General features: G+C 39.9%; 1 protein-coding gene across 4 annotated transcripts in view; it reads left to right on the top strand.

Moving 5' to 3' along the window:
- LOC108093518 (coiled-coil domain-containing protein 40) overlaps positions 1 to 19,695 on the top strand; it is a 96,411-nt gene that overhangs the window by 56,664 nt on the left and 20,052 nt on the right. For 2 of the 4 annotated variants that reach the window (XM_043208427.1, XM_043208428.1), the window contains exons 3-4: positions 6,672 to 7,231; positions 8,320 to 8,464. In XM_043208427.1, coding sequence (XP_043064362.1) covers positions 6,672 to 7,231; positions 8,320 to 8,464 — 705 coding nt within the window. Of the gene's footprint in view, positions 1 to 6,671; positions 7,232 to 8,319; positions 8,465 to 8,514; positions 8,860 to 19,695 lie in introns of those variants that run through there. The other 2 variants (XM_043208429.1, XM_043208430.1) reach the window with 2 other exon arrangements.

Here is a 19,695-nt window from a genome sequence, read left to right as displayed (position 1 = left end):
CCCTTTTCGGATCCATATGCCTGGGTATATAGGGTGCGAATTGCGTAATCAGTTCCAGCGGCGACGACGAAAAGGCTTTTGGCAGCAATCAAACAAATCCAGCGGCAACAAAAGGGCTTCTTGGCAGCAACAACAATCTTCTCCAGCGGCAACGACGAAAAGGCAGCAACAAGTCCAACGACGAAAATGATGATTTATTGGCACTTTTGCTTTTATATGTTAAGCCGACGCGGAGAATTGTTTTTGGTTTTTTAATTGTTGTAGAAACACCGACGCGGAAATGTTTGTTGTTTGAATTGTTTATCACACACCAAAAAAAATGCGAAAAAGAATAATACCAACTGCTAATCACGTCGGGGTCACCATGAAAAATCAATAAGCGTTTTTATTGTCGAATTAACGAAAACTGTTGCGATTGCAGTGGTTATTACTTTTTGCGATGGTTTATTAGTAAAAATACGAAAACGAGATCGATACGAAAGTTACGCAGTGCGTACGAGAGGGAGTTCGATTTTCAACTAAACTTTAATTTAATAAACTTCTCTTACATGCCTATACCTAAAGTACTGGGCGGGAGATCGGCGGCCGAATTCGCCTGAGCGAGAAAGCTTTATTAAGCCCCGATCCCCGCTTTACATAGACATAACAGAGAGAAATCTCCAAACACAAGGGTTAACGCTTTGAGAAAAAATCGTCAGCGGACAACCTCTCACTTCGAAATCCCGAGCGCACTGAACGATAGGGGGAAAAAACTCGAGCGACCTTGTACCTTGTATAATTGTATCATGAGTTCAGGGGCGTAGCTACCGCCGTATTTGCCGTATCAATTATACGGGGCCTTCGGGCCACGGGGGCCCCCAAAGTGTGTAAGAGTGAATATTTAAAATTTGATTTTTATTTGTAAAATGGGTAAATAATGTGATAAATAAATATTTCTTCTCACAATATTTTTTTCTTTTGTAAAATCTTTACCTCCTTATAAGGGCCTCCAAAAATTTATTATACGGGGCCCGACAAGGCACGCTACGCCACTGCTTCAGTTATCATAAACCAATTGTATCAGTTGTAAAAATTTGCGATGATGATTCTAATAATAATAACGATGGTGTAAAAGTCGTCGAAATTATGGATGGAAGTTGATTTTTCTGAGAGGTAAAATTTAATGTTATATATAAACAACGATATAATATTATAAATAACAACATATAAATTGCCATATACATATGTGTACGATAGCGCAATAAATAAACATTGTATTCTACCTCTCTCATAAATTATAGTACTTTTATACATATAATTAAACACAACGTTAATATTGAAGTTTTCACTTCTGCCGGCACTCCCGGAGTGCTACCGGTGTTTTTATTTTTTTAAATGTCCATTTTTCGGCACTACCAGGTGAGAACCTGCCTTAATCAAACAAAAATCTGTTTAGATGGTTTCCTTAAAAATATGTTTCTGGAATGCGAACGGCATTTCACAGCACAAATACGAACTCCCGCAGTTCCTAGATCAGTATGACATTGACGCCATGCTTATATCAGAGACTCACCTAACAAACAAAAACTATTATTTTCACCTTAATGGCTATACATTGTTTAAAAAAACCATCCTGATGGCAAGGCTCATGGCTGATTAAGAAAAGCATCAGGCATGAGTTGCCATCATTCGCAACAGCCTATTTGCAAGCTTCTTCAATACACATCGATACTCAAAGCGGATTCTTAAACCTACCCACTGTATACTGCCCACCACGCTTTTCCATTTCCGAAGATGAATTTGTACAGTTCTTTGACCTTTTAGGTGACCGTTTTTAAGCGGTTGGTGACTGCAACGCAAAACAACCCATTGGGGCTCTCAACTCACCAACCCCAAAGAAGACGCTATACTAACACCAAGAAACAAGCTTGACCTTATCTCTCCAGGTAAGCCTACATATTGGACAGCAGATCCTAATAAGAAGCCTGACCTGATGATTTTGCCGTTATGTTCATGTGGAATACTTAACAGATCTTTCATCGGATCACTCGCCCATTATACTTTTTCCCTACGACCACCCTCAGCTTTCAAAACGAACAAATTTTCTTACTTTCAGTAAAACAGATTGGCTTAAATACAGAAAGTATGTAAGTACCCATATTGATCGCTTCCAAACATGTATCAAAAAGAAGAGATTGACAGCTCAGTTGAAACACTAGTGTTTGTGATATCCCTAGCTGCACAACACTCCACAAAAAAGTATCACCTCCTAGATTAAAAAAAGGAGACAGGAATTGGAAAACAAGAGTTAGCAACCAAATTTGATGAAAGCAAGTAGGGTAACAAAATTGGATGAAAATTAAGGATTAATTTGGAGTTTGTTTGGAATAGGGGATCAGTGAGGCGGAGAAGAGAATCTGGAAAACAAATCTCGTGCCGAAGGCATGGAGCCCTCAACAGATCGTATTCCTCAGGAAATTCAAAGTGAGAGTCCGGGTAAGGCGAGCTTACGGGCGGAACAGGGGCAATCCCGAAGAATTTTCTATCTAAAATAATATGTGGGGTAAATGGAGCACAGTTTCAAGCACAGCAGACGAGGGATCCAGGGGATGTCCCTGGAGTACGAGGCGTTCAAGCATCAGATGTGGCAGGACATGTTGCAATTTATGAAGGATATCAATGGCCATAGGCCAAAAATTTTATTTTAAACATGGCGCATCTATTTACCCATAAAACAAGGCTTTAAAAGCGATTAATAGTTTTGTTTTGCTCCACACAATCGCGGAGAAAATAGCGCGCAAAGTAAGCGCGCTAATCAAGCAACTCAGTAACGCTTAACAAAAAGTGTAGTGTGCATTTGGGAGTCGAATTTTACAGATTTGATTGTAAACACGATGGTAGGGACCTTTATGGCGTTAATGGTGCTGGTTCTTTAAATATAATATGCCTACGCTATTATACACCTACAAAAAAATTTCAAGTTGATATCTCTACTGAAAGTATTTTTGGCCACCTTCTCCATGGGGTCAGTGGACCAGCAGGTAAAGCGCTGGTTTCGGGTCCCCGGACCCGCACACCCCCTCGTCCACGTTACTATGGGCACAATAATAGAACTTTCGTCACTCCTAGATGGCACCAGGTGGCAACCCCACCGCTAGGATAAATCGCTCCTGGCTAATCACCAGTACGATCGAAAATCAAAGATTATGAAATCTTCTACAAAAACTGTAGAGGCTCTATGCTCCCGGGTGGAGTGAAAGAATATAATTTTTTTTCTCCATACCAGACTGGCCACTGTGCAATGCATGTCGGAGTGACAGCGAGAAGTGATGAAGAGATGGGCATCGGCTCAGATCCGTCTGGCTCAAGGTCAGCAGCAGCCATCGGGGGCACGTCTCCCTGCGGGAGTAAATCTTCCACAACCAGGGCCATCGTCCTATCAGCAGAACATTGACCGGAACTTGGAAGGATTGTTAAAACCGGTCGGAACGCAGAATCAGATTCCTTTGAACCAGTTGACCTTGAGCATTGGTAACCAGAAAGAGGACAGCGGTCGACAAGCTCACCGGATTCCGAGCATAGGAGAGCGAAATAAAAGCGAACAGCATATCCGGAACCTTCTCCCTGAACAAGCAGGGTGCCAAATGACAGTTTTTCAGGGCAAGATCCGCGTATGACAAGAGTCAATAGACGCGAAACGGTGGTACAAGTCGGTAAATTACCTTTGATGGAAGTCCCAAAAGTATGCCGGTATCAGAATTTATATTTCGACTGGAACGTCTTCAAAGATCCTGTCAGGTGCCGTGGAAGGAAGTCCTGAGGAAATTTCATGTTTTAGTCGAAGGACAAGAGTAGTACTGGATATAAGTGAGGTCTGTGGAGTGACCTTACTTGAGGTATGCGCTTCTACAACAGTACCAGCGCCAGCGATCCAATTCCGAGAAGAAGTATAGGCTGCGGGAACGGAAGCAGAAGCCGGAGAAAACCATTGAGGTATATATCCAGACGATGTTGGCCTTGAGGTCGCGACTTGAGATGCCGTTTTCGGACTTTGTCCTGATAAAAGTACAGTAGAATTCTGTAATAACGACTCCGCTTATCGTGTCCGTTCGGGTTTTGCGACAAAAATTCGATGACTTGATTGGTCCTCATACAAACTTATATGAAAGGGTCTCTGCTTAGTGCGTTTCCGCTTTTAGCGACAAACCGCTTACAAGAACGAAATTTTTCAAAAAAATTAAACATTTCAACCGGATATTACGTTGTGCCAAAAAACATACAGTGCAATAGTTCCAAATTTAAGTATCAAAACACACTGTTAAAAAAATATATGTATGTATTTATCAGTGATCGGCACCCTAGTTTGTGTGCGTTGCAGCGACAAGAATGTTCTTACACTGTCACTACACTCTGTTAGTTTTAGCTGTCGCCGTAACAATGCTGCTGCGAGAGAGAGAGAGAGAGAGAGAGAGAAAGAAAGTCAAATTGCAATGCCGACGTCACACTGCATGAGCAGACCTCATTATATTTATTAATTTTTTCGTTTTAATTAAAAAATTAATTTGGTTTATTTTCAAAAACCTATTACGAAAATAGCAAACATAAAAAACACAAAAAAATTTTTTTTGCTCCTTTTGGTTATTGCGTCTTCCGGGTATAACGACGAAAACTCGGAAAGTCACTATAACCGGATTCTATTGTAATTCAAATAAATATAAGGGATCAGATTTCGAAAATCAAATATCCGGAGAAAACCCTGGCGACCCAATGGACCCAACGACAGCCTTCCAAAGTGTCCACGGTGTCGGAAGGAAAACGGTGGGTGGAGCCACGTTCCAGCCTGTTAATTGATAAAATAGATACTTTAAATTAAATGATGATAAATTTGAAACTTTTCAAAACACGATCCAATAGCACTACGAGAACTACGATACCAGGATTGACGGAATCAAATATTTCAAATACAAGTGGACTTGATCCTAAGTACTTGTATTTCGCCTAAAATAGCCAGTGCACGTAAAAGATGTTATCAGCGAAAGGCACAGCGAAGAAAAATCTGTTCCGCCATAACGTCTGCAGTGAAAGGCGACAACTGACTATTTATGTTGACTGGAGGGACTAGAGGTCGTGGGTCTTCTGAATTCTGAAGCATCCGTTAGCTTAGTTGGAAAAGGTTGCCTACAAGTAGTAAAAACATTAGGTCTGAGGTTGGAGAAGTCACAATCAATTACAAAAAGTACATAGTACCGAGTGGTAGGGAAGACCCATTCCAACATCTCCTATAATGGGATTGCACATCGGTTACCGACTCTTCTTTGTCCATCCTTAAAGCAGAAATTATACCTGGGCATCGATTCCTGGAAATAGTTTAGCCTAGCACAGAAGTAGTCGATGTGGAATACTTATAGCAAATGGAACCGGAGCTCATGACCAAAGAAGAGCGAATAGAACCACATTCCGAGGAACTGAAAGAAACTAAATATTATTATATACGAAAAACAAGGATTAGGACGACCCAGTTGGTGAAAGGCGCAGTAACCGTCAAGGAACGACTTTTCCCAGTGTCTCCGGAGTGCGTTTAGGGGTTATTAATCTAAGTAAAAGCCCCTGGAACAAACTAACGACGCTGGTGCGGAAACCTGGAAATGGGGCATATTATAGGCGATGGAGCCTTACGAACAGAACCATAGAAAGTCGATGCGATTAATAAAATTGATGTTCCTAAAAACACCCGACAGCTTTCCAGTTTTAAAGAACTGCAGGCTGGTATCGCTGCTTTATCCAAAATTTCTCCGGAGCAAATGCACCGCTCACATATTGCCTGAAAAATAAGTCAAAATTTTTTGGACGAAACCTTTAAATCGCTTAGAAAAGCCCTTACGTGCCGGTGGAAGACTTTGGAAAATACTTCTGGATACAGTGTGATGCTAGTCACGTAGGTATTGGAGCAGTTTTATATCAGCAAGACTAGGAAGGATCAGAGCGCAACTCTATTCCAGCGAGACAGAGAAAGAGGAGCGGCACCACCGCGAAGAGGACTATTTTTTTCGAGAGAAAATTTTTCCACTCATTCCCAGTCATCAAAGGACTCAGAACCCAGCTTTGGAGTCCAAGTACATCAGTCCCAAAATCCGTTGTATAATTTCAAGTCGTAAAGTAACATTTTGAAATTCCGTTTTATTTGTTTTGTTGCGATTGCGTGTGATGAGCATCGGTTGTTCCTCTCCGTGAGATGTATAGTATATATCGATACCCCACATATATAAAAGAAACAGGATACGCTAACTGTTTTTGTTAAAACGAATGTTTATGTACATATATATCGATTTTACACCCATTTGTTTGTAATATAATATATTTCTTTTTCAAATCCGAAATGCACCTTTTTATGAAAAAACCAAAAGTTATTTTGAAGTTAACCAAATATTTTGGCATCAAGATCAAGAATTATATTACTTTGTGAGTTTTTGAAAACAGGTTTCACATGATTGCAGTAAATACAAAATTAGAGTAGGGATATAACATTGGCTGTGCTACCTGTATTTTTAGATAATAGATACATTTTTAATCTGTATGCTTAACTCTTAAGATTCAGGTGTACGACACCTAACTTACATCTAACTTACGTAGAAATATTAGAATATATTTAATCAGAAGAGATACTAACCTTAGTTTTGTATTATTGCTTTAAGGTCAAGATGAGAACGAAACACTTCTTAGGCTGCAAGGCAAGCTAGATGAGCTCCCAGAGTTTCTTAATAGTACGGAATCTGATCTGCAAGAAGCAATTCGAGATGGCACCCGACTGTTTTCTGAAATAAGAAAACATGAATTCACAGTTGACAAATATCAAAACCAAAAGTTTCGATATGAGGATGCTACATTAAAGATGGCTCAGGATTATTTAATTACTGATAAGGCAACCTCATACCGTTTGAAACTGTTAAACAAATCACAAGAACGACGTCGAAATGTTGATTTATCATTGTCAAAAGTTCAGAATCAACTGGCAACTTCAATGCTTCAGGTCGAGAATCTAAGAAGTGCGGTTTTTAACGCGAGAAAATATAATGATACTACAAAAACAAAATTAAATAATGCTGAAAACAAATCCATTACCTTGGAAAATGATCTAAAAAAGATGCACATTCAAATTGAAATCAAAATGAAATTGTTTGAAAAGGTGAATTATAAAGTAGAACAAATGCAAAAACTATTTGGCAATGCATCTGGAAATCCTACAGACTTAAAGGTAAGACCCGTTCGGGATCAGCTGCTTTTAATGCTTAAATTTTTTTTTTATTAGTATTTTCTAATTACATTAACATTAACACCTTTTGCTGAAAAGTTCCCGCTTATACATTTAATTATCGTTAAATTTATAAGGCTTAAGCTTATTTAAAGATAAAGGTTACCCTCTATTCTATAATTGGAAGTTTTCAAAACAGTTATTAATCCCTATACTTTACAAGTCAATAAAAATGTGCTATGTGTTTTAAGATCTAAAAATAAGGTTTGGCCTCGTACTTGCTGAAGAAGTAGTCATAGGTAATAGCATTCACTATAATTAGTTGTATGTTATAGCATTGATATTTTTATCTCCAGAAAAACGTTGTCATCACTACTGATCTTTTTTCTTTTAAATTGTTTATTGTTGTACGTGAATTTGGTTAGGTTAGATTGACCAGGATGACCGTAGAGGGGAAAATGTAGGCCAGTATGACCCATATTTAGCAGTAAGAATTCAGTTGATTTTGGCGAAGGCAAGATTTTTTGGAAGCATCTTCAAGTAATGCCAGTATCATGGCGGTGTATTTACGAACGAGGGATTTCAGTGTTTCGATTACCCAGGACTCACCACATTTCCTGCAATTGCTAATGTTGGTGGAGCGTAATTTGGTTGCGTGAAACACAGCCAGTCAATGATCTGTTAAAATCCTAATTAATAGTCTGCAATAAAGGGGTATCTATGCAGAGCCCCATGCCCGCTAACGATTGCATGGCTCTTATTGATTCTTAGTTGCCCACGAACAAGATGACCTCTTCATATGATCTTTTTAAGCCCTGAGCCACTTCTGGCTGGATGAACTTGTCTGATGATCTTAATTCAAATTCTATAACATAATTTTCTACAAATACTAGTAGCGGGTATAAAAATAAAAACAAAAATATTGTTTTACCCAAAATATTCTTTATTTTATTATAGTTATTCGAGTATATTTATGTATCACTAATATCTTAACAAATTCAAATGGCAGGGCAGTTAGTAGCGAGTATCTTATAATAGAAGAAACTCTGCATAAAATCTAATGCTTTTTCTTTAAAAATATATTTTTTCAGATCAAGCAATTTGAGAAATCTATTCACACAGGAGAGCTTCAAATTCGAGAGCATCAACAATTTTGGATAATGTTGCAGAACCATTTTGTTAATTTGTCACAAAAAAGAAGCGACCAACTTAACGAAATTCAAGTAACTCGAAAGCGTAAGTTTCTAAAATAGAAATATTTATATGTTATCTTAGTATTAACGCAGGAACTCTCTCTAATGAATATTGATTATCAGAAAATATCGTTCAGAACCTCAAAAAGCGCTTTCAGCATTTTCCGCTGAAGGGACTACAAGTCAAGAAGTAGCAAATTGTTTAGAATTGCAAAGCAGTTCATTGTTGGATATGCAACTCGTTAGGGAGTCCTGGCTAGATTTGGAATACCAAGGTTCTTGCGTGCTATAATAGGACGCAGCTCACGATCCGCCCTTTCAGGGACTTTCAAGGTCTCGTAGATCAAACAGCCTTCGTCAGAAATGACCATCAACGCAAATCCGAGGATATCATCGCTGGTCATCCCATAACCCCGCCGACCTTACAGATGCTGAACCCCGCTGGAGCGTCATAAAACGCCGATAAATACAAACTGTTGACAAATCTTTACCGATACTAGAATTTTTATGGTAGAGCCAGCACTAGAATTGACTGCAAACAGCCAGTGATTTCCAGAAGATCGAGCAACATAGTCGGGATTGTTTTACACGGTTCTGTTAATTTTATATGACGCTTAAACAGACGGATATACAGGTCAACTTAACAGCTCAAAAAAAGTTTTTGTGTTAATGCCCTAACATTTAATGCTGGGTGGGGAGATCTCTTCGCCTGAGACGGGTTCGGGTGGTGTTGTTGTTTTTTTTTTCAGTTTGGACAAGTTGAGCATTCAGATTTTTGTCGATATTACAATTACGGATGTACCATGGTGCTCCAGTGATGGTTTTTAATATTTTAGATTGTGCCTTTTGGATTAAGTCAATGTTACTGCTTCTGGCGTTTACCCTAACCATATACAGACTAGTTTGGGGACCGCATTATAAAAGAGCAGTTTGTTCTCGAGTTTTAATGGAGAGGCTACTAGCTTTTAGCTTCAACTGGATCCATTTGGTCTCCCGTTTTTTTTATTTTTATTTCTTTTTTTTTTTTTGTATAGGGGGAAAGCTTGAAGAGCCGAAGTCTAGGTCTTTCACCCAGTAAAACCCTGAACCTACTCTCCGTTTCCCTCTCACGGTACAACCGCAGGGGTTAACCTTGGCTATTACTTCGCGAGGGGGAGATGGCCTGAAAAGCCGCAACTAGTAATTAAATTAGTTAGAAGACGATTACGCTGACGTTCAGCGCGACGCATGGCTTTCATGACAGAGACTGTCATTTGCTTACGGAATCCCAATTGTTTTGTAAGCCCAGTAGCGTATCCATCAGGTCAGAGACCATGAACGGCTTCCCAATTGCTAAGCTGAGCTCATGCCTTATAGCTTCAAATCACGGACAGACAAAGAAAACATGTTCTGTGTTTTCGATTGCCCCAGAACGCAGAACGGGTCTGTCTCGTGCCCAAACCGATGAAGATAGGATTTAAAGCACCCATGTCCTGTCAATAGTTGCGTCAACTTGTCCGTGCTTTCTTTCTGCCCAACGCTCCACATCGGGCAGTAGCTTATACGTCCACCTACCTTTTCAGCTACCACTCCATCGGCTTCGCCACGCTGAGACCACGCGGGCTCTAATCTCATCGATCGAAGGATTTTCGCCGGCCAGCTCCTGCGCCTGTTTTGCGAGCAGGTCTAGGAGCATCATGGCGGCTAGGAACAATGCACTATCATCGGAAATGGTCCGAAAGCCGCATATCACTCGGAGTGCGGTGCGTCTGTATGCCGCCTTGCATGAGCGGTTATATGTAGGTGAGGTCATGGCCGGAGCCCAGATCGGTGCCGCATACATGATTGTGGCTTTCACCAGATTTTCCAGAAAGGGCCTACTCTGCTGTTTTGGCCGTTAACATTTTCTAACATTCTAGCTAAGGACGTTGCTACTTTAGCAGCTTTATTGCCCGTTACTTCTAGATGGATTTTATACGCAAGCCGGTGATCCAGCATTACGCCAAGGTACCTAATGAAGGGCTTGGACCGTATAGCAGTCCTACCCACTATTATTTGGGCGGTTTCTACTAGAGGGCGAGAACTATCGATAGTCTGCGCCATCGATAGCGCCTGATAGTTTTCATAAACTATTGACTATCGGCGATAGCAAAGAAAATCTATCGTCGATAGTTGTCGATAGTGCAGAGTACACTCAAAAAAAATAATTTAATTAGTGTTTCTAATGATATTTATTTATATATAAAGTATTTATTTATAAAATATGACATTGGTTTGCCAATCTTTATCTGAAAAGAATAAATAATTATTATTCGAATAATATGATTTTGTTTTTTTAGGCTTACCTTAACTGCTTTCTATAAATTTATATATGTTCGGCGTTTTCCTTTAATTAAATGAATACTTTTATTTTTATGAATTTATCTTTTTGAAAAAGAAACGAATGTATGTATATATGCGTATGTATTTCACAACAAACCGTAATAGCAGTAATGGCATCTCACGTAGCACTTTTGTTATTGTCACACAAAATTTGGCTTTTAACTTTATAATACAAAATTACAATATAACAACAAAATAACAATATCTTACCTATTTGAAGAAAACGATCCATTATGTTTTTAATAACAATTTATAAAACTCTGTAACAAATTCGCCCAATTTCCTTTTCTTTACACTTTTAACGTAGACATGGGAAAACCAAAATATCGACAACAATCGACGATAGCGATTGACCACTATCGAGAGTGCGCGCCGTTATCGATTGCATATCGATAGTGGCAAACCATCGATAGTCCCGATAGTGCCATCGATAGTTCTCCACCTCTAGTTTCTACCGCCTTCCTGCAGCTAATCAAGACTGATTCCGTCTTGTGCTCGGCGAGCTTCAAACCATTAGCACATAGCCAATGGGAAGATTGCTCGATAGACGCATTTGTTACTGCTTCGGCTTCATTTAGGTGCTTCGCTACTGCGACGACAGTAATATCGTCTGCGAAGCCGACGATCGTGGCTCCTTCAGGGAGCTGTAGGTTGAGAATTCCGTCGTACATTCAGTTCCAGAGGGTAGGGCCCAGCACCGAGCCCTGAGGAACATCTGCTGAAACTGAATAGCTTCGGCGGCCCTCCTCAGTATAGTATAAAAGCCGTCTGTTGCTAAGATACTCTGAGACTATGTCTACCAGATAGCTGGGGACCTGTAAACGTCTCAGGGCCGAAAGTATCCGCACCCAGTTTGCTGTATTAAATGCGTTTTTCACGTCCAGAGTAGTCACAAGGTAGTATTTGCCTCAGCGGCCAGTTTGTGCACCAGCCCGATCGCGTCCACTGTGGAGCGGTTCTTCCTAAATCCAAATTGATTATGGGACAAGCCCGGATCCTCGGAAAGTGCAACTTCGATGCGGTTGCAGATGAGCCTCTCATATACTTTTGCTACTGTATCAAGCATGCAGAATGGTCTATAAGCCGCAAGGTTATCAGTTTGGTTGCCCTTGGATAAAAGTACCAGTCTCTGCATTTTCCATGCTTCAGGGAACGTTTTCTAGGCGAAACAGGCATTGAAGAGCCTGACGAAGATCTCTAATCTCTCCGTCATTAAGATCTTTAATGCCTTATTAGGAATAATATCTGGGCCAGGGGCCTTTTCGACTTTGATTCTCCTAACTTCAGCCAAGACTTCCGCAGCATTTGTCAACATGGAAATTTTATCACTTTGTAGCGGAGAGGGTTCTTGCTTTGGCTGCAGTGCTTCACTTGGTGGGAAGAGGTTCGGCCTACCTCGAGAGCGCATATATAGCCTTCGTGCCTGGTGGCACTTCCTGCGCGCCTCGGCAATGGCATCGGTTCACCAATACACCGGTGGGCACTTATTTCCGCCAGCACTTCTCCTTTGCATGGAAGCTTCACATGCTGACCAAGTTGCCTTCTTTATGCATACAGCGTTTTTATAGGCGCTTTTACGCTCGCCGTAAGCGAGGTCTTCCGCCATTAAGATCAGGGCTTGCGGGTCGAGGGTAGAAACTCGGAACCCAGTGGACGCATTGGTGTTTTTGCGTTTGAATCGCCCGTCTCGTATTTCCATGGTGGTGGCCCGAAGGTCACTACCGGTATAGATGTCTGAGACTTGCCATGCTGACGTTCTGGTTAGGGTTGGGCTCATAAACGTGATGTCGATCACAGAACCCATTCCCGCCTTTTCATAAGTGTTGGCTGACCCTGTGTTAGCCAGAGCGAGGCCTGACAGGGCAACAGCGTCCAACAGTATGTGGCCCCTATGGCAACTCCGTTGCCCAGGCGTTGAAATCGCCGGCAATGATGATAGTGTGTCATCCTCTAGCGTCCTACAGAATTTCGTCGACAATGCCGCCAAATGTCTGAGGCTACCCACCTTCGCCCTAACAAAACCTTTGCCTAAATGCCGGTGTTGAGCTAATAAACTTTTTTATTAGCTATTTAAATAAAAACAAGAACATTTAGAGTTCGATTTCTGCAAAGGCAGCGAATTTATTTTAGCAGAAGCGATTAACAAAAATGGTCCGCGAGATCGAAAGGAAGAGTTAGAATTACAACGGATCAGACAATTTCAGACTCAGAGTAGAAGCCAACAAGCAACTAGAAAGCGAATAGAATGATAGAGATAGAGAGCGATGGTTATTATGCAGATAAGATAAGAGCGCACATTAAGAGAACCTAATTATCTGCTGCGGCTGGATGACCCGACAGCCGGCATTGGATCTGCAGTGGTCTCGGGCTGCAGCTCCAAATTGCTGCACCACCTTGGGTATTTTGGAACCAAATGCCATTATGCTTACTTGCGTATGGCTCACTCAAAATGGCCAGGTCTATTTTTAAGGCTCGCACTGTTTGTGCAAGCAAGTCCTGAGCCGCTCTGCAATGGTTCAAATTCAATTGCAGAATTTTCATTTCCCATTTGCTTTAAGAGCCTGCTGGTAAGATGGACAGCTTCTGCTAAGCGTGTGGTGCTTGCAGTTTGCGCCATGTGTGCATAGTATGCAGGGTGCCTCTTTGCTGCAGCTTTTGGACACGTGATCGAGCAGTTAAAACACGCTTTGGACAAGTCGACCTTGCTACGGCAGGGCAAGGCCATGTGACCAAATGCGAGGCACTTATATCGTCGTTTTGGCTCTACTGTCTTTCGCACTCTACTGTGCGCCCGATCGATGCGGATTTTTCCGTCCGCTAAGATCTTCTCCGCAAAAACGGGCGGGATGCTCAGCTTGGCTATAAGCGTGCCCCCGGACGTCTTCCTTGAAAAAGGATGGCCGCTGGTGGAATATCGCCTTCATAATTGGCGAAAACCGCCTTAATAATGTCGTCCTTTGACGAAAACTCGTCTATATCCCTAATCTCCACCTCGACTAGCTCCTTCAGTTCTTTACCCTCTACCTTATCAGACAGAGTCTCCTGCATTGCCTTCTGTAGCCTGGATCGGCTGTTTTCATCATCTCGATGAGGAGCTCGCCCCTACCAGTCATCCGAATGCCTTTAACGCAATCTTTGTGTTGCTGCAAAGTTAGGTTATTTTTTACCAACTTCAAGACTTCGGCTACTGCATACCCTCGCCACACTTGACGACTAGTGCGTCTGTGCTGTGCTTTTTTGGCTGCTGCTTTTTCGGTTTCTGCCTTTTTTGGCGCAGAGAGCTTACTGGCTCTAGGGCTCTCTCGTTGCCTCTTAGGAGTGGGCATTTGCTCACTGGGATTCATAGGAGCCGTCTCCAGGACGGAGATAAGCGAAGCCAGTCCCTGCTCGGAAATTGCGCTGAAGTGGAAGACCCCAGTTTCTGTGGGACCTCCAGCATGCGCCGTTTCCGGCTGTTCCTGGTCTACTGCAGGTGATGTTGCCTCCTTTGTCGGTGATCTCCCCATTTTACTGCTCTTCCTGAAGGGGTCAGCTTCCGGCGCACAATGTTTTTAGCTATTGCGCTTTCAGCCTTGCCCTGGGGCGCCTGCTTAATACTGCTTACCGGGCCAGGGCCACGGCTCGCAATCCATTAATAATTCCTTTTCTGTCTTCTACCTAACGCCTATGTGTATGCTGCACTTTAGTTCTGAGTTCAAAGGTGCTATGTTTTTCACAAAATCCAAATTGGAGCATTGGGATTTCATTGGTATTATGTAGTAGATGTTTCCTAATCCGTTTGAGTAGCACTTGTTCAAAAACAGTTCGGAAATTCAGTAATCATTTTATTAGTAATTAGATCATGTCCCAGAGGCTGGCTTTGCTTTATGGATTGGTCTTTAATGACTTCTACACTTCTCCTATTTGAAAAGGATGCCAATCTTTTGTGTTGGTTTCCATGTTGTTGGCGGGTGAAAGAGATAAACCATGCTGGGTTGCTGGGTGTGCCTTAAAAATTTTTTCGAGATGGGTAGCAAAAGTATTTGCCTTCTCGATGTTACTGCAAGCCCATTTGCCGATGGGTGTTCTTAATAGAGGTCACTTGAGATGGTCGAAAAAATTTGTATACCCTTGCAGAGAGTATTATAATTGCAGTCAACACAGTGAAGGAGGCACCTCAGACCCCATAAACAATACATCGACGCATTTCCGCGACTGTATCGTATGTCGCTTTTTTTCGAAATTGAGATTTTAATGCAAAGTTGTTAGGCACCTAATGTCCCACTACCCTGTGAAATATTATAACTGAAAGCCCCATAGTTCCGATATAAATTAAGTTTCAATTTTATCGTATGTTACAATGTGCGCGCGAAATTATCGTATGTCCATACAAATTTGCATGGAAATACTGTAATCGCACAAAAATACCGAAATACAAAAATAAAGAAAAAGCTTCTCCTGTAAAATTTGATTTTTCTACATACGATACAGTCGCGGAAATGCGTCGATATATTCTGTTTCTATGTAAAGTTGTCTCTCAGTTTTAAAGCTAACTTGTTGAAACTTTATTAAAAGTCGTGTAGTTATTGCCCTCAATATATAAGTTGGAACGGGTCGGATTGGGAAACTATATCGGATACATCCCATACGAGAGATCGAAAAAAAAATATCACCCCGTTGTTTTTGATCATATCGACTTGATTTTTTTCAGATGGTGTTTTAACTTCTATCGAATTGCGAATTAAGTTTCATAAAAATTGAACATCTATATTACATAGCTGCCATAGGAAAGATCGAAAAATATATATAGAAATAGTGGCAAATAAAATGATAACGTCGTTGTTTTTATTCCACGTGCATGATTTTTAGAACACCGACTTTTTTAACTTGAATCGAGAGAAAAATTTCATAAAAATCGGGAAACAATGTCATATAGCTGCCTGGCAGCTGCTGCCATAGAAAAATTTATATAGAACTAACGGAAATTAACGGAAAAACTGATAACATCGTTGTTTTTCGTCAGATAAGCATAATATAACTAAATTTAACATAAATGAGCCTGCCACCATTTATCTTGGGATCATAATCTAGTGATACACGTAGAATGCTAGCATATCTAAGCTATTGATTTAAAAAAGATAATTTTTACATGGTGGGGTAAGAATTACAGTTAAGTCTATTGAAGAATATATGTCTCCAGTTAAAACTCTTATCAGCTTATACATTATAAAGCATTAAGTCCTATTTAAGAAATTTCTCAACAGATATTATTTTAATTAAACAAGAACACTAGCTACAACTTGGGAACCAATATATTTGCTCTATTAGACATTTAGCCCAACAATAAGAATGAAGATGTATACAGAGTTAAGCATGTTGTTAACGCAATTGGTAAAATAGAGCCCCCTCGTCGCTGTCAGGAACTCGGCCACAATAAATACTTTTGTCCCAAAGCCCACAGGCGTGTTATGTGATCTCATAAGCATACCAGCAACATTTATAAAAATATAGATGTATTTTTTGTGTTGGGGTGACGAAAGACTGCAAAAAAATAAAAAAAAAGGGTTAGTTAGCCGTTGAAATTTCAAAAAAATTGCTTGTTTTTTCACAAAATACCGAAAAATTACTCCGACCTGCTTACAATTTTAGCTCATTTGACATTTTCTAGCTTAATGCTCTCGTGAGTTATGGCCAAAAGTGTAGAAAATATTGTTCAATAAAATCAAATTTTTAACATTTTTATTCACCTTTGACGTTGTAAAACGGTACCGTGGGGCAAGAAATGTAAACAAATTCTTTTCTGGTGTCGTACAGAATTCTATAACGAACATACCCAAATATAATATCGGACTATAATTAGTATAATTACTCAATTATAACGTTAAAGACCGCGCCAGCCTGTTTGGATGAGCCTGTAGCTTGATCGTATACTTTGCTTTTACTTTGTCGATTTCCTCTTTAACAGATCCCACGTTTAAATCTTTGTGAATATTTTCATTTCGTATGTACCACGGTGCACCCGTTATTGTTCTAAGTATCTTTGATTGCGCGCTCTGGATCACTTCTAGGTTACTAACGCATGCGTTCCCCCATAGCTTGGAGCCATACTTCCAAATTGGTTTGAGAACTACATTGTACATCAGTACCTTGTACTCCAATTTAAGCGGAGAGCGAGCATTTATTAACCAGTGTAGGCTTCTTGCTTTTAATTTTAGTTGTGTTCTCTTGGCTTCGATGTGCCTTCTTCAGGTAAGCCGTCTATCAAGTTACGTTGCTTCCGTTGTTTGTGGAATATGGATGTTGTTCAGAGATGGTGGGGGGCAAGTTTGTCTATTAAGGGTAAAAGTAACGTGTTGGCACTATAGCTCGTTAACCTTTATGCGCCAATCTGCAAGCCATTTTTCCAAAAGCCCAAGATGAGCTGATAAATATTGCGTTGCTCTCATGGGGCATTTAGATCGACTTAGAATGGTAGTATCATCAGCAAATGTTGAAGTTATTGTAAGACTAGTTGTCGGAAGGTCTGCTGTGTAGATTATATACAACGTTGTACGCACGCTTCCTTGAGGTATTCCAGCTTCAATTGGATGGTATTCAGAGAGGAAACCTTTACATCGTACTGCGAAACTTCTATGCACAAGATATAACTCCAGTATTGTATGGGTGTTCTGTGGTAGCAAATTTTTAATTTTATAAATCAAACCGTCCAACCAAACGCGGTCAAAGGCCTGGGCGACATCCAGAAAGACTGCGGAACAATACTCTCGACTTTCAAATGTATTTCGCATTTCGGAAATTATTCGGTTTACTTGTTCAATGGTTCCGTGATTTTCGCGGAAACCAAATTGGTGGCTTGGGATGGCATTATGGGACTGTAGGTGTTCCTTTAAACGATTCAGGAGCAGCTTTTCAAATATCTTTGATAGGCACGGCAGACTGATTGACCTATATGATGAAGGCTGGGACTTGTCCTTTCCAGCTTTATGGATCATAGTGATGACAGACTTTTTCCATTGTTGTGGATAATAGCCCTATTTAATCATGATGTTGAATATCCTGGTGAGAAGATTTACTGATGTGCATCAAGTTAGCAGAACAACTTTTCTTTCTCATAATTTGCCGTTAATTATCCGTAAATTATTCGTGAAAGAATCAAATTTGCCGCTCAATTTTTAGATTTTTTATTTTAAAAAAACCTTGATGTTCTGCTAAGTTGATATCAAGTTAGCAGTACAACACACTAAAACTAAACTTTTTCAACTTTTCTCAAATTTTTTACAAGAATTTACCGTTAATTATTCGTGAAAGAATCAAATTTGCCGCTCTTTTTTATATGTATTAAAACAAAAAAAGTGTTTCGCTTTTCTAATTTAATTAGCAGGTCACCCCGAATAAAAAAGAACGTTTCCACTATTCTTTCGGCGCTTTTTTAAAGTAAAACTTCTTTAGGCGCGTTATGGATTTTCGGGGACGGAGTAAAACCGATTCATGACCGTCACGAAAAAGCGAGGATCCCCATCCCTTTCTAACCGCTGACGCACGATGACTCTATTCTCCTCTATCCTCCTCTATCCTTTCTCGCTCTCAGCGCGCTCGCACAATGTTGAGAGCGTAAAAATCTAAAAATAGAATGCGGTTGCGTGTGTGAGAACAAGAAAGCGCGTATGTATGCTTACTTGAGCGAGAAGACGATTTTTAAGCCGAAATTCAAAAGAAATTCTAATTGAACAGGTTGCATACAGATATTAACAGTTTAATTGATGTATTAGCTTATTACAGCTGAAGTATGCATTAACTATTTTTGATTGTCTAGAAATTAAAATATTTAATTTGTCTTCTTCTTCTTCTCGATCGGTTTGTTTACTTTTGAGAGTCGTCAGCTGTGCGCTGCAACACATTTCGAGACCTCTGAATTTAAGCGTCTAAAAAGGCTTTTTTTAATTATAATATTATTATTTATGTAATATTGTATACTTGTAAATAAACTGAACATTTTTGGAACTATACATATCATATTAGATACAAAAATGCATGCTTTGTCCTTGAATTAATTAACCTCTAATCTTCAAACTAACATAAGACAGAAAATATGAGATAATGAAATGACAAGAGAGAGAGAGAGGAATACTAGAAGTTTCACTTCTGTCGTGCGTAGGCTGGACACACCCCTTTTTTTTTTTTCTTGAGCCTCTATCAGTCTTATCACTTCTCTTGATTTGAATATGGTAGGCAGGGTAGCCTCTGGTGTGATGTTTGTTGGGAGCACAAAGATATTTGTTGATGGAGTGGCTTGAAGGCGTTTTCTAGATACACAGCAAATACATTTGCCCTCTCTTCGTTTAGCTTTCCACAGTGGATATCGTCTGCTGTTTGGGGACAGATTGCATTGAAATCGATTATGTTTATTTTCCAGGGCTATGCGTAGAAGATAGTTGGCTGTTTTAAGTCGCTCCTTCGAGGCAGGCGGTCTATGAGCTTGCCACTCCCTCCGAATCCCTGTCATATTTCGTTGATATGCCCAAAAGCTCGACTTCTGCTAGAATTAGAATTAAAATAAAAAAGGTAAAAAAATTTTTTAAGTTAAACCGTTTTATGTAAAACATGTACTAAATGTACTAAAAGCCTAAAAAATAATATAAAATAGATACAGACGTGGGAATTATAAACATATGCTTTGACTAGACTAAAATAAAACCGTGGGGCAAACAAACATTTTAATCAACGATTGTACACAATTGACTTGCCCCACGGTTTTATTTTAGTCTAGTCTAAGCATATGTTTATAATTCCCACGTCTGTATCTATTTTATATTATTTTTAGGCTTTTAGTACATTTAGTACATGTTTTACATAAAACGGTTTAACTTAAAAATTTTTTTACCTTTTTTTATTTTCTAGTTTTTAGTTTTTATTTCGCATTTTTATTTATATTTT

This window comes from Drosophila ficusphila, unplaced genomic scaffold (assembly GCF_018152265.1).
Source record: "Drosophila ficusphila isolate 14025-0441.05 unplaced genomic scaffold, ASM1815226v1 contig_47, whole genome shotgun sequence".
NCBI classification, from domain to species: Eukaryota; Metazoa; Arthropoda; class Insecta; order Diptera; family Drosophilidae; genus Drosophila; species Drosophila ficusphila.
This window is presented reverse-complemented; position numbering and strand designations above follow the sequence as displayed.